The sequence below is a fragment of the Chelon labrosus genome (genome assembly GCF_963514085.1).
Source record: "Chelon labrosus genome assembly, chromosome: 21".
NCBI lineage: Eukaryota > Metazoa > Chordata > Actinopteri > Mugiliformes > Mugilidae > Chelon > Chelon labrosus.
Window position 1 is genome coordinate 18,492,568 of NC_140354.1, and position 15,480 is coordinate 18,508,047.

General features: G+C 41.7%; 1 protein-coding gene across 2 annotated transcripts in view; it reads right to left on the minus strand.

The window, feature by feature from the left end:
• Window positions 1–671: 671 nt before the first annotated feature.
• The window catches only part of cpt1a2b (carnitine palmitoyltransferase 1A2b), a 73,403-nt gene continuing 58,594 nt past the window's right edge, over window positions 672–15,480 (minus strand). For both annotated transcript variants that reach the window (XM_084571530.1, XM_084571531.1), the window contains 6 exons: window positions 14,661–14,825; window positions 12,157–12,285; window positions 11,150–11,305; window positions 10,516–10,629; window positions 8,344–8,436; window positions 672–4,312 (listed from right to left, as the gene is read on the minus strand). In XM_084571530.1, coding sequence (XP_084427656.1) covers window positions 4,190–4,312; window positions 8,344–8,436; window positions 10,516–10,629; window positions 11,150–11,305; window positions 12,157–12,285; window positions 14,661–14,825 — 780 coding nt within the window. In that variant the 3' untranslated portion in view covers window positions 672–4,189. The remainder of the gene's footprint in view (window positions 4,313–8,343; window positions 8,437–10,515; window positions 10,630–11,149; window positions 11,306–12,156; window positions 12,286–14,660; window positions 14,826–15,480) is intronic.

The window sequence follows — 15,480 nt, forward strand, 5'->3', positions numbered from 1 at the left end:
AGCCCACCAAATTTCGTTGCTTCCGACCCGCCAGGCTCTCATTCACTTGTCAGCCAAAGGATTCCTCCGCAGACACATTACCTCCTTTCAGGCCATGTCTGACCTGCTTATGCCTCTGCGTCCCACTCGGGGGACGACTTCGCCACGGCACGAACCCCTTTATGATCGCTTACAATCGTCCAGTTATTGTCCTTTTATTGGGCTGCTGAGCGGGCTACACAAGCCAGCAGCATTTAATTAGTTCATATTTCACAACACATGACACATTTATTGCACAAAACGTATTTAATGTGTTACTAAAGCAACAAATAGTTTCCTTTTAGTATTAAAACTGAAATTAAATCAGCTGAAATGTGCTTTTACAAATGAACAACTAGTCAATTTCAAAGATTTGAAACAATTTTTTTTTTAAATATTTTACTTTTTATGGCAGGGAGGTGCTTAGATAGTCGGGGAGAAATAAATTTTTTAATCTTGATCAGTACTAAAAGTTTCATATGACTAAATGAAGTAGAAAATACAAAGATGTTTAACGATTAATTAATTTGGTTGGTGGAAATAGGCTCTACTAGTTATTTGCACTTCACCGTGGCTTTGCAAAAAAAACAGTAAAAATTGAAAAATCAACAAATGAACTCAATGACACGAGAACAGATCAAATGCAGACAGAGTAGGGTTTGGTAAACCTTTAATTTAAACGACACGCCATTAACATCTGGGAAAGGCCTTTCACAAAGTCCACAATTTACATTTACAAATATCTGCTTGGATAAAAACGACGCACCAAGTCGTGGCAACATTAGCGTCGTCTTGAAGAACGGCAGGAGGAGTAAACACAAAATGTATCTCAGTAAAAATAAGTCAGAAAAACTAAAACTGTGTTAAAAAAAATTCACAAAATCATGCTAATGCTAAAGTTACCCTTAAGTTGGAACAAGAAACAAACTGCTGCGAAATGCTAGCTTCTTTTTAAAAAGGTTCGTAGTCCTAACACCGTGGCACATTATTATATACACATGTACGTGGCAGAGTAAGTGAGGCACGAGTTCATGACTTTTTTTTTTGTATTTCAGGCAGGCAGTGGCATGAAGTTCATATACTTGGAGGCGTAAAATTGACACTCCTATAATGATCTTAAGAATGATGTACCATGATTAAAACACGCCCTTACTTGACAGCTTTACTGAAAGCATTCATCTCATGTACAGAAGACACAGTCAAGAGTAATTCACGACTGTGGTCGCAGTAAAACGTGTAGTAATATATCCTGGCCTCGTCCGTTCTTTCTTATTTTGTCAAGACCCGAAACACATGAGGGTAAGGGCGTCCCAATGTCTCAGCTCTCTCTACTGATGACTATTTATCATCGGCTCCAACTTTATTAGAAAAAGTCACGAGTGGAGAGAGGTAGAGGCGTTGCGGTTCTGCTGCTGATCGCGTAACCTGAGGCAGAAGTGGAAGCCACTGCGGTGTGAGGCTATTACGACTTGAGATCAACAATCTCTAATGTAAAGTTTTGTTAAGCAGAAGGTTAATGCCACAAAATTTGAATGCGTTTACGTGTGAACATGTCCTGGCACAACTCTAGTACATTCTTATTAACACGCACAGAGATGTTCAAGAAAGGAATATATATATATGTTATATATATATATATATATATGTACACAAACAAGATGAGTTGTTTTCTTTTTTTGCATTGTTGTGTTAAAATTGCATTGAAACTGTTGCTAGGTGAATACTTCTATTGAGGCACGTGTGTGTTTTAATTAAACTGCCATAGCTTTTAAAAAACAAAAAAAATCAATGTAGCTGGAGGGAAACCTTTTCATTGCGCCCCTCCCCCCGTGGGAATATAGGGCCCTGTGTACATATGCGCTCTAAAAGCAAATAGAAACCCGGCTCTGCTCACGCTGAGTGTATAGTTTCTGAAGCAAGGGGTCATTTCGGAAAACGGGGCAGCTCACGTGGCCTCGGCAGAAACGACAAGAAAAAAAAAATAAAAAATGCAGTCTCGCACTTCATTCATCTAACAGCATTTAAATTACAACTGAAGCATATGATAAACAATTAGCGACAACATCTTATTAACCGTTACACTGAAGTTGAGATTACACAGTAAAAAAAAAAAAGAAATTAATCAATACAAAAGTCATGTGTATTTCTTTTTCTCCTCCCTTCTTTTCTTCCTTTATATACACGGCTATACATAAAGTGTTGCAATTATTATTATTTTTTTTTTAATTTTAGTTTTATTGATCACCTGATCTCCTGGTCACAATACAGCCTGGGAACAATTGTGCAGTGTAGTAAAGTGTAGCCTTTTTTTTTTTTTGTTTGTTTGCTTGGTTGTTTTTGGTTGTTGAGCGCAGCGGCGTTACAGGACAAAGTCAGCGGGGGGTTGGCGTTCTTCCAGCTGTTCCGCTTTCACTCGGCTTCACACCAAGCCTCACTGAGAATGCGAAACACCCGGTTCAACGGTTCGGGCGAAAAAACACTTTAATGATTTGTGGAATGTGTCTCGTGCTTTCGTTTGAACCTTCTGAGAAAATTAATTAATTAACATTTAATCCTGCGTACTCGCTAATGATTGTAATGCTTTAAACGTTCTTAATGCCTCGGGATGGACATCTTACACTGTAGTAATGCCACTTTTACTTTACGACAGGTGCTAAACACTTATTGATCTCAAAGGCTCTTAAATATAATGCTTTCACACTCGTGTGCCAGTTCATTAGGTACACTATTCAATTCAACAGTCCTGCGTTAAACTGTTATCCCCACGAAGGAGTCATTCTTGTGAACTGATGTGTTTCCATCTGTTTCAACATAAAGAGGAACTTTGATAGAGGAGGATTTACTGCAAGGCTGTCACTCTGGAATGCATTCACCGTCGCTGGCGTGCCCAATGACCTGGATCGCATAACAAAGCAGCCCGAAGCTTTAATAATACAGTATGCCAACTCCTGGCTTTTCATATCTTTCAGTATTGTTACAGGTATCAGCTTGCAGCTTGTTAAAATGCTGTTCAACAAGCACCGGCGAAGAAAGAGGAAAGCTTAAAGTGGGCCAAATGTCATCTAAGACAAACACTCAGCTTTGTGAGGCACGACAGCTGAATCCAGTCAAATCACAACAATCCATCGCGGGTTTGGGACCAATTTCCACAGGTTTGCGTCTGTCAGCTTAGTTGCAGCTGCAGGTTGGTTGGACTACATTCCAGGTGGTTCAGCAACAAACAAACAAACAAACATCTGCCGTGACTGGTTATGATTTGGAGAACTGACTCAATTGACCTCATGTGTGTCGCGCCGAAGCCACGACACCGTTTAGGACAAAATATTCCCTCTGACATTAAAGAATGAACTAAGAAGTTAACTATTGATTCCGGCTGCGGTGGCACGGTCCAGAGATCAGGTGATGGGTAACCGCGCATGTCACAAAAAAACAACTTTTAATGTCTGTGTAGGATTTGACGGAGACTTTCATTGTCTAGCTTGTAAACCTCCAGTCCCTTCTCGTACACGACAATAAATAAACGGGTCTACTTTGATCAGACTTCCCTTTTTTTTTTTTTTCCACCCTATTCCTCTCCCTGGTTTCTGATTTCTAGCCGCCCTGTGACACGCACTCCGCAAAACTTGACTGCCACCATCAAATTGTTTTGAACCCTGTCAGCGAGCTTTTATCTTTCATTGAGATTTAGGGTCTTTTAATGATTTCCGGGAGGTTTGTTCCTCTTTTCCCTTCTTCAAGGCTTCACTGAAAAGACTTCCTCCTGAAGCGAGGAACTCTGATCCCACTTTGGGAGAAATCATCCATCACGTTTTCTGAGTAAGCATTTTTTGCACCCTAATCCTTTATCGAGCTGAAAGCAGGAAAAACGACTTGCAACACAAGCAGAAATAAAAGTTTTTAAGGCCATTCATGCAGAGAGAGCTTTGAGCTTTTGTTACAGCATGAAGTTCAAAGGTGACACAGGTGCATCTTTAGATTATATATATATTTTTTAAGCATCAAAGGGTTCCCTCCTTCTTCTTTGCCTTATTATTATTATTTTTTTTTTTAATGTTACCGCTGTGACTTAAGATGAAGATAAAGATCAACAGCACCTGTTGGGGCAGACCTAGTTGTGCTTTTAACGTTGTGGGCTCCGGATAACGACGTGTTAATGGGGGGAGGGGGCGATTCAGAGGAGCTTCTTGGACTGAGGCTGGCCTTTGGAAGACGAAGGGGTTTTGGTGTCGGCCGAGAGGAGAGCCATGATGTCCTGCAGAGCTTTACTTATCTGAGCTCCAAACCGGTGGGAATCCTAGAAAAAAGAAAAAAAAAAAAAGAATAGTAAAGATTGAGAAAAAGATTGTCGTGTGATTTCTCGGCCATTTTTTTTTTTTGTGACAAACTTTTTTTTTGAACATTTTGAACAAACATTGTGCCACTGCCCTGCCACTAAAGAGACATAGAGTCCATAGAGTCTTGCAGTCAGACAGCATAACTCACAGTAACACCTTGTAGTCTATGCCAGCAAGCAATGTTCTGTCAGAAAGATAACCTGTACAGGCCTGTACAGTAGACGCTTGCGCTTACGTATGACAGTGCAATGTCTCTAAAACAATTAAGCCATTCTTTTGCCGACTGGATGTCTGGGGAAAACCATGAATGTATTATAGTCTTCTTGGCAGTCAATCCTGCAAGCATAACTTTCCTCCGTGCTAATGTGGTACTGCCACTAAGAACTGAGTCATCATTGAATAGTGAAGTAGGGGGCGGATGCATAGTAATTGGATATCCTAAAATATTTTCAAGACTTGGACCAGAGGCCAGACACAGAGGGACATTCCCAAAAAACATGAAGATATGTGCCAGCAATATTCTGATCACATTTTGTACAGTCGGGATCATCTGTCGGTTTCATTGTAAATCGTCTGTATGGCGTGGCATAAAATCTGTGGACAAACTTGTAATGAATAAGTTGATGTGCTGGATTTTTTTTGATGAGATGGGTATGCTGGTCCAAATATTGTCCCAGTCCAGATCATAACCCCGCTAGTCAAGTTCACAGCTCCGAGAACTCATCATCTTCTGTACCCGCTTATTCCTGTTAAGGGTCGCGGGGGTCTGCTGGAGCCCAATCCCAGCTGCCATCAGGCGGGCGGCGGGGGTACACCCTGGACAGGTCGCCAGTCCATCGCAGGGCCAGCTCCAAGAACTGACAACTCCTAATGATTTTCACACTTTCAGAGAGCAGGTCATTGTTGATAATGGACACTAATCTAGTAGAGGGTGTTCGAGAGGAAATCCAAGAGTCCAACGGATGAGAGAGTAAAAGTGAATCCCATGGAACTCCATAGGCACAAACTGCAGACCTCAACTGGAAATATAAGAACCAAGGAAACCCAGAGAGAGAGTAACGTTCTTTGAGTTCTTGGAGTGAAATCAAACCATTTCTGTCATACAGATCTTGGAGAATGTGAATTCCTCCAGAAGCCAAACTGTCAGCTGAATGCTGTAATCAACTGTAATTAAACCAAACAGGAGAGCTCTACGTTACATCCCATATGTCTCTGGACCGCAAACCAAATTTTCAAGGAGTTGCCAATGATTGGCCCAAACCTTCTACTCACAGATCTAGGTTTCAATCCACAAAATAGTATGTCTTTCAACCTATGTGGTTTTACCATCTCTGTCTCCATCTGACGCCAGGGTGTGACAACATTCTCATTGCACCAAATTGTCAATTGCTTTATTTAAAATGACCAGTAGTATAATTTAAAGTCAGGTTCTGCTAAGCCTCTTTCTTGGGAATTTTTTTTTTTTAGAGAATATGAATGATAACACAAAAACTATTCGTTCACTCGTGGTTAGTGGTTGGATGAAGCCATTAATTATCAAACAACTCTTGTTAAATCTTGACGACAACAGAAAGTACCCAAAGTTTACACAACCCAGCTCTTAATAGCATCCACTGCACCCTTCAACATCAATGAGAGCTTGAAGTCTTTTGTGGATGAGGCTCTTTATTTTCTCCAAAGGTAAAGCTGCCCATTGTTCTCGACAAAAAGCCTCCAGTTGCTGTAAATTCTTGGGCTGTCCTACACAAACTGCACGTTTGGAATCTCCTCTAAGTGGTTCAACGTTACTGGCCAATGACCCCGGTTGACTTGGCCTTGCGTTTTGGATCCTTATCACGTTGGAACGTCCAAGTATGTCCCACGCACAGCTTCAGGGGCTGATGATCAACGATCCTCCGCCGCCAGTAAAGTTCAGTCTAGCGTCATCACTCCAAATGGCTTTGTTCCAGAAGTTTTGAGGCTCGTCTCTGTGCTGCTCGGCGTATTGTAAGCGAGATGATTTGTGGTGTTCTGGCGACTCGTTTCTTCAAGTGCATCATTATCGTGCATCTTGAAACAATCACACCCTTTTTTTTTTTTTTTCCTCCCTTGAGTTCTATATATCAGCTGAAGTTATACATGGGTTTTCTTAGCATTCCAAACAATTTTCCTGACAGTTGTGGCTGAAATTTTTGTCGCGCTTCCCGTGATTTGGTTTGAACACTGCTGATCAGCATTCTCAGTTCCTTTTTTTAAATTTTTTTATATCCCTTTCCTGTTTTTATACAGTTCTATTACCTTGTCTTCTTGTGCTTTCCCCAATGCACAGATGATGGTCATATATACACACACACACACACACACACACACACACACACACACACACACACACACACACACACATATATATATATATATACACACACATCAGCTAATCTCCAAGAACACAATGACACACAACGTCAAAATAGGGAAATGGGGAGAAAGGAAAGAAAGGAAGTGAAAACAGAAGTAGCTCATCATGTGTTTTACGGGATAAGAAGAAACCAGAGGCGAGAGAGGAACGCCAAAATGACGTGCTGCAGATAGGAGCATGCATTTTTATTTCAGTCGTCTTTGGTTCAGTCGTTTAACAAAAACCTGTTCGAGCATTATCCAAAAACGCTGCAAAATAAGGCATCAGTGAATAAATATGGTTGCATTTCCTAAACGTTTAGAGTGATGCACGTTTAATATTCAGTGGCTAGGACGTGGTTGGACAACTTTAAATAAACTCAAATAAAATGTTTTTATCATTTCTTTAAAATCCTTTGTCTGAAATCATCAAATAATGGTTGTGATTTTTTTTCTTCTCCTCTACTCTCTTCAGTTGCATAAAGGAAACTCTGGAACAGTTTGCGTCATTAGGCAGGCCCAGACACTGCCTGGTGTTAAATCCCTTCTTAAAGCTTATTTATAATAGAATATGATAGTCTGTTTTCATTGTGCAAGTACAACGAAATTATATTATAATACATTCAATTCAGTTTGAGAGCTCTTTTTTATATTATATATATATATAATGTTGTAATCTAGTAATCTAACCTCTTCCTCGTTGTTGCCTTTGTGTTGGCTGTGTTTCTACACTTTCACTACTCTGTGCAGCGGTCTAGTGAACATTCATTGGCTTTAAATGTACTTTATAAATAGATTTGTAGGTCGTTTGATCTCCATCAAGTTAAGAAAAAAAAAGAGTCTGAACAAAACTTCTCCAGCTCTGATGTGGCTTTGATCAAAAAAAAAAAAAAAAGAAGGGCTTTAGCCAAAGGAATGGTTTCCATTCACAACTCCCTACATCTCCTCTTCTGTGACTCAGCCAAGCATATGGTGTTCTCCACTTTTCTTTTTATGTTTTGTTTTTATCACGAAAATGATCCTGAGTTCATCAAAAACCGTAGCCACTGCCATTTTTTATTTGTTGAGCTCAACAGTTCTCCCTACTCCCCTTGAATGCATCGTGCAGGTTTTCACAGCAGAAGTTTCCACCAAAATTCCAACATAAAGAGCCAAAATGGTGTCAGGTGTTAGGTGGGTCTACTGATGAGCTGAAACAAGGAATGCGTTGAAACATGTTTGGTCCGTGGCCGAGTCAACTCATGAATCAGACTTCCTTTAGAGGTTCAACTTAGCGCTGTCCTGGCAGCGCGCCTGCAAGCTATTAGCCTCACTGTCATAATGTTTAAATACATCTGATCTGTTTAGTCACGAAGCTGAAAAGAACCAAGGAGTGGCAGGACAATAATGAAGCAATGAATGACAATATAACCGATAGCTACCTCCTCTTTTATCATTGTGTTATTTCAGCCAGTTACACTGCGATAAACAGCGCTATTCCTACACATTCCCCCCACAAAGCTCATGGAGCGTTTCCATTTTACAGGAATACAGGATGCGAGTCGATTATCATGGCGTGAAACGTGTAATAATCGCATTCGATCTGAACAACAGCAGCAGTAAGAAAGGCTTTACTTACAGTCTCGCGGCAGGAGTGCTTGGATGACACGTGGAAGTTTATCATGTCCTCGCCCACGATGATGTATGAAACACCGTAACCATCATCGGCAACCTGATGCAACGGAGACCAAAAGAGATCAGGTTCAGGAACAGAAATATTACGCTCTTTTATTTGTGCCAATAAGTGCCAAATCAGAGTCAGCATCTGTTCAGAAATGTTTCCAATACAATGAAAATGAGTTGATGGAAAGGACAGAGATATTCTACCAAAGAAGAATAATTTGGTTTAAATGAGTGATGTCATGTTTGGAGGTGAAACAACTTTGCATTCCAGCATCTGAACCTCAACCCAGGGGTGGGAATAAAGTCCTCTTTTGGGCCTGTTATGCTGCATGGCTTGTCGTCATTGACGGACCAATGAATTCTGAATTACACCAGTGAATTCTAGAAGAAAATGTGAGGACATGTGTCCATGAGCTACACAGCCGTTCAGTCCCAATCCCTTGAGTTCCCTTCACATTGTACGGAAGTGCTCTTACTTTCACTATTAAAACACAGCTCTGAGTTCTACTGTTTGTTTTTCTTCCATTTGATTTCACCAAACTTTTAACCGATCGCTGATTACCAGTGTTGTTTTTGGCAGTCTTAGTCTTTTGGACGAAAATGCTTATTAGTTTTAGTCACATTTTTGTCATTTCTATGTGTGACGGTTTTAGTCTAGTTTTAGTTGACGAAAACTCAAAAAGGTTTTAGTCTAGTTTTAGTCAATTTTAGTTGAAAGAAAAAAAAGAAAGTATTTTCACCAATAATTACAATAATAAAGGAATGGTTTTAGACAAGTTTTCCACCCAACGGCAAATACTTTCTGATCTACTATAAGGATTACGCATTACACACAGATAAAATGGTAACAGTGGAATCGATGTTCATTACTCCAAAAAAGCCAAGAACAAAAACATTCTTAGTTAGCAGACCGGTCATATTAATTGGTGCTACAGTGTTAAAAGCTCTATCCATCTTTGTTTTTATTTTTATCAAGAAAAACTGGTGCACTGCACCTTTACAAAAATAGCGCTGTCTCTTTAAGAAAGACAGTAGTCTTGAGTTGTTGTTGAAGTTGTGCGTGGCTGTGGATGTGTGGCGCTGAACTGAGGGCATGTTGCAAATATAAAGTAAAAATAAATAAAGATGAACGTTTGTCTTGCTGTTTGTTTTGGAGTTGCAACAGATAAATGTTTCAGACTAACATCTATTGCGATCGACGTTACGAGCACCCCTGCCATAGATCATCTCGTCGTTTCTGACCACCAAGGCCGTTGCCGCTGCCACTGAGGTCCATCATTTAGTGTGACTGCGACGGCAGGCGTGTTGTGCAGAATGTGCACAGATGCTGGCGTGATGCCGTGTGGTGGGCGTGACCAAACAAGGACAGGATGCAGCACCACACTAACATTTTCGTCCAGTCTCGTCTCGTCAACGACAGCTTACACACATCTAGTCATGTTTTAGTCATCAAAGAGCCATGTTTAGCTCGTTACTGTCTCGTTATCGTCATGAAAAAAAAAGGGGCGTCAACGAAATAATTGACACAACGCTGCTGATTACAGTGAGTCAGGATTCTTTTCCGACCACATTTCTTCCAGGAAGACGATGGTTCCCCACTATCCTTCCAGTTTTTAATAATGCGTTTGACAGTTCTTAACCCAATTTTAGTAGTTTCTACAATCTCCTTAGATGTTTTCTCTGCTTGATGCATGCCAATGATTTGACCCTTCTCAGGCAGACTAACATCTTTTTCACGACCACAGGATGTGTCTTTAGACATGGTCGCTGAGAATCAGTTGAGGTTAAATAACTTGTTTCCATCTGAAAGATAATCATCGATGCAGTAATTATCCAATAGGAGGCTGGTACCTATTTGCTTAGTTAAATCCAGATGGCGACTTGCCAGTGGCAGTTTATTTCTGTTTTATTTATTTGTCTACTTCCAGGACGTGTGTGAGTCATTATCATGGAGAATTGTAGAAAATCCCTGGAAAAACCTTTAAGATTGGTTTATCATGACTCAGCTGTTGTGGGATCAGATAAAACAAACATGATGCCTGCAGGTATTGAGTATTACTGAACGGGTGAACTAAGGGCATTTGAGGGTCTGCAAGGTTTCAGATCTTAAGCGCTGTGTGTCACTCACAGGTCCAAAACCACCGCCGAGAGATATGAAATCTGGATGGTTCTTCAAGTCAAACAGCTCCATCTGCTGAACGGGCGTCTGGCTGGTTGAGAGGCGCCACGGCTCGGACAAAACCTGTAACATGAGCGGATTAGAGAAAACCAGAAAATTGGGGTGAAATCGGAATATAACTCACCGATGACTGATCTACAGATGTCAGGAACGCGAGAACTTTTGCAACGCTCACGTTTATGATGATTCAGTAAGTTGTTGTTGCATTCACATGGTTTGTTGACGATTTATTTAGTCTTGGTTCTGTGATGGTTCACTGATCTGTTTTTGCTGTTTGGATTGCACCATGAGGCATGATTTAAACAAAGAAAAACCCAAAACTCTAAATGATTGAATGCAACAGAGGGCTAACTTTTCACTGGGTGTAGGAAGTTGTCAGAAGCACCAACACAGCTAAGACAAAGGCGACTGGACTGAAGATGCTTCACCACTCGCCCAAGTGTCCTCTTCAGTTCTACGTGACTGGTGGAGAGTTTTGGTTTTCATCTGGAGCATACGCGCTTACAACGGTTAACGTTAACGTTGTGGGAACGCCATAGCTCTTGGTCCGGGACATTGCCGACAGACAAAACCAGGAGCGTACCTCTTTGAGGAAAGGTGACTCCACGCCCAGGTACTTGGAGACCACGTAGAGGCAGAAGAGGTGTCTGTCGATTCCAGCTCCAGTCATTGCCATTCGATAAAGGTTCTGGTGCTTCTCGGAGGCCACCTGGAACAGGCGTCTGCATTGTTCTTCGGTCTGTCAAAACATTTCAACACACTTTCATCAAATCCCTCAAACAGGACCCCACAGAAATCACCCGCAAACTTTACAAGACGTTTAACTCAAAACAGCACTTCAAGAATCCATTAATTACAGAAGTTGGCAACCCTGCTGTTATGAAATCTTATTTTTCATGTAGTCAACTCAGTTTTTGTAAGATATTTTTACAGCCCTTTTACTTGGAAGGAAAATGAAAAAGGCTTCTCTGCAAAATACAGAGGTGTTTTTCCACCTTTCCTGAATTAACATCACTAACATTAAGTATAACATTATGACCACCTTCCTAGTCTTGTGTAGGTCTCCCTTGTGCTTCCAAAACAGTTGCGACTCATCTGAGAATTTCTTAGGGCCTTCTGAGGGTAACATAAAGTTGTTAGTGGGGGAGGGGCCTCTGTGGATCGTCCCAAAGATACTTGCTCGGTTTGGGATCTAGTGAATTTGGAGGCCAGGTCAACACCTTGTGCCGTTTTTCATGTTTGAGTTGTTCCTGAAGCGGCTGCATCAAGGAGGGTCGTTGCTCTGGGGTGGGGGTGTCTGGTCTGTCTAAGTGACATCCACACCAATGAATGCCTGGTCAAAAGTTTCCCAGCAGAACATTAAAATTTTACAAGATGGTCAATGTTATTTACTTCTCCTGTCAGTGGTGTTAATGTTGTGGTTTATCAGAGTAGATAGTGTCATCTCCACTTACAACACTCTCCCAAAGAGCACTATTTGGCATGGAGCACAAGCGTAGAGTTAACATTAGACTCATAAATTTTAATCCCGTGCTGTGCCACGTTTGGATCAGAGTTGGGGAAGCTATTTCCGTGAGGAGTGATTCTTACCTCTCCACCCTCGAAAGCTCTGATGAAGGCACAGCTTTCGTTGGAGCAGGATCGCACCGTCTCCGTCCGGCCCTCCCTGAACAGACGGGTCATTGACGCCTCATAAGTCAGACAAAAACCACTGCGATCCTGTGGGACAGACACGTAAGAGGAGGTGGAGAGAAGTAGGCGGAGTTAAAAGAGACGCAAACATACTGTCTGACATTTCTCCAAACACTGAGCCTGTAGCACTGGAGACAGGCATGTCCAGCACACAAATCGAAGACATAAAGGGGGAGGAAGGAGTTCAACACAAATACAGAGATAAGAGAGACCGATGTAATGATAAACAGGAAATGAAGGAAAAACATGGCCAAACAGATCTGCTTTGTGATTTGAGGACACGTTTCTGGGATAAAACGCTTGATTCTCATTCTACAAATATCTTGTAATTTGTAGAACTCTGACACTCTGGTAATTGACTGGCGCTGTTGTTTTTTGGGACTATGCGGATATTGGCAGCTCTGGTGTTGAATAAATGGTTTAATGAGCCATTTTTACACACTTCATGATTATTTTCTTCCTCTGTTGTAGTCTATTGCATCATGGCACATGTTTCAATCAACAAAATAAATCGAAACCAGCTAACAGAATCAGAGACATACATCTGGACATCTGGAAGGTGAAACACACATTCAGGAAGTCCAAATTGTGCAACGCGTCTCCATGGACGTTTAAAGCTGACGAGAGTTTTCGAATCAGTAAACGTTTGATTACGTTTTTTTTTTTTTTTTTTTTACAGTGTAGTTGGTTTCAGACTTTTACGCTCACACACAAATCTGTGCCAACTGAGAGCGTCTTCAGACTTCATGATGTCTGATTTGGGTCCCACCTTCAGAAAGTGTCTACCCATGACCTCTTTTATTGACTCTTGAGTAGAGATGCACCGATTACAATTTTCCCGGCTGATTCCGATTTCCGATTTTTCATTGAGTTTGACCTGCCGATACCGATTTTAGCCGATTCCGATTTCATTTTTTCTAACCACTTTACAACACACACAAAGATTTATTTTCTCTTCTTTAATAGAATATTAATATTATCTTTTCTTTAATAGAACATTTTTTGAACAGATAATCGCTATCACTATAAAAATAGAACTATATAAATTACGAACCAACCGAAGAACCATTTCTTTCTTTTCATATCCAATATCCAACTAAAGAAATGTGATATATAGCAAACTAAACTTCTGTATGAAAACAGGGAAAACAGGTAATGGAAATAAAATAATATATAAATATATAGAAAAGAGAAGAAAATAGAGGCCTTAAAGATTTTCTTAACAAATATTTAAAAAAAGGTGGTGACGGTGAAGCTGGGACTAGTAAGGTGAACGTAGGTTAGAAACAGCGCAGCCAACGTTTACCAGCCTTGTAACGTAAGCTAACAGGCTAGCTCTAATGTTAACGTCCATTAGCTTGTATAAAAGCCCGACACAACACGTTATCTTTGACAGAAACAGTTGAGTTTGGTAGCTCCGTCAGAGAGGATGAGAGATCTGGCTGCAGTCAGGTGACAGAGAGAGTGATGCGGGAGGGGCCCGCTGTCCCGGAGCGGAGGGACAGAGTCAGGCTACCGTTGAGAGAAGAGAGAGAAGGTCACAGTGGAGCGCGGGGGGGGGGGGGGGGGGGGGGTATCTAAGATTATCTCGTCCCGGGCCCAGGCAAGACTGTCAGCTGGCCTGCGTGTGATGCTGATGTTGCGCGATGTAAATCATGCGGCGCCCGAGTGCATTTGACCGGCAAAAAATCAGCATATGTCAGACTGACCGGCCGGTCTCCGGTCATGGCCGATCACGTGAAAATCGGCCGATTCCGGTCACCAGCCGATAAATCGGTGCATCTCTACTCTTGAGGGTTGTGGTTTCCTTCAAATTAAGTCACGGTGGTATTCAAAGTCTCAGGTTAAGTGGAAATTTGCCCGAGCACATGAGTTTTGAAGGGGTTACGTGTCCGGAAATGGTCGAGGTGAATGGAGTGTTCTTCATAAATTTTATAATAAGTCTGAAGAAAACGAAACTGTTGGTTTTGATGGTTTCCCGTCGCCAAGCAGGGGTGTTCTCGAAGCTTACGGCTGAGGCATAGTATATTCTTTGAAATGGTAGCTGTTAGGAGAAGGAGACCAGATGTAATCAGGAGTGACACTGGATGAGTCAACAGGCGTCACTACAGTGATAATTGTAACACAAGATGGGATTGAATTACATTACTGGAAGTAGGACGAATAAGAGAAGCATGGAGTGAGTCGTTTTAACATTAACATGCACTGTGGAGTCTGAAGGAATGTGCCTAAGTGGGCACACGCCCAAGAGTCAATATTTACTTCCGCCCTTCAGTTTCAGAGGCATGAATGGACGGTGTGATATTAAACCAACACATCAACACTTCACCTATAAACTTGGATTATTTTTTACCAGCAAGTCGTTGTAGCCAGTTTGTGATGAGTGTCTGTGACAGCTTTACCCTGTAGTACGCCAGCTGCAGGCTGATCTGTATGAAGGCGTCCGGGCTGATCCGACACTTCTTGATCCGTCCTTTCCCGAACTCTCTGAAGGGAAACACGTGGCAGTCCACATCATCTGCAAGCGCCTGAGCAACAACCAGGGAGCTGCAGGCCTGAGTCTGGACCTGACAGACAAAGGAAAGAGACAGGAAGACATATGTTAAACATGGACTTGGCTTGAATTTGGATGAAAGCACTTTGACACCATTAACCCATCTTCAGCGCAGAAGGGGTAATTGCATTAAACTTTTTAATCTGATTAATCACGAGGATGGATTTTGGATTTTGACAGCCCTAATGTTTAGATGATGAGGTGATTAAGCGTGCTCAGTCACAGGAAACCCAGCTTTGATAAGAAACTGTCCCATTGTTCACAGCGTGATCTATCTTTAAAGCTGGGGACACGGGGAACAACACCATCATCACTCTTTAGATCTTCTGACACTGACCTCACTATGTTCTCACACGGAACGAGCAGCAGTTTTGTTTGATGGGGGATCACTGCTAATGTATAATTTGTGGAGTCAGGAAACCGTAAAACGAAACAGGAAATGGGTTTCAGGGAATTACCCCATTGTCCCTCATAACTTCGTTGTGATTTGTTCAGGTCCAGCACATGCACCCTGGCGCAAGACCCGATAAAGTGATTGGAACACCTCAAACAAAAAGACCAACGTGCTCGTTTCACGTGATGGATTTTGATAAGCGCGAGGGGGGAAGGGAGCGGCGGTTAAAAACTCCCGAGGAAGGAAGCCAGTTGTTTTAACAAAAGATAAACCG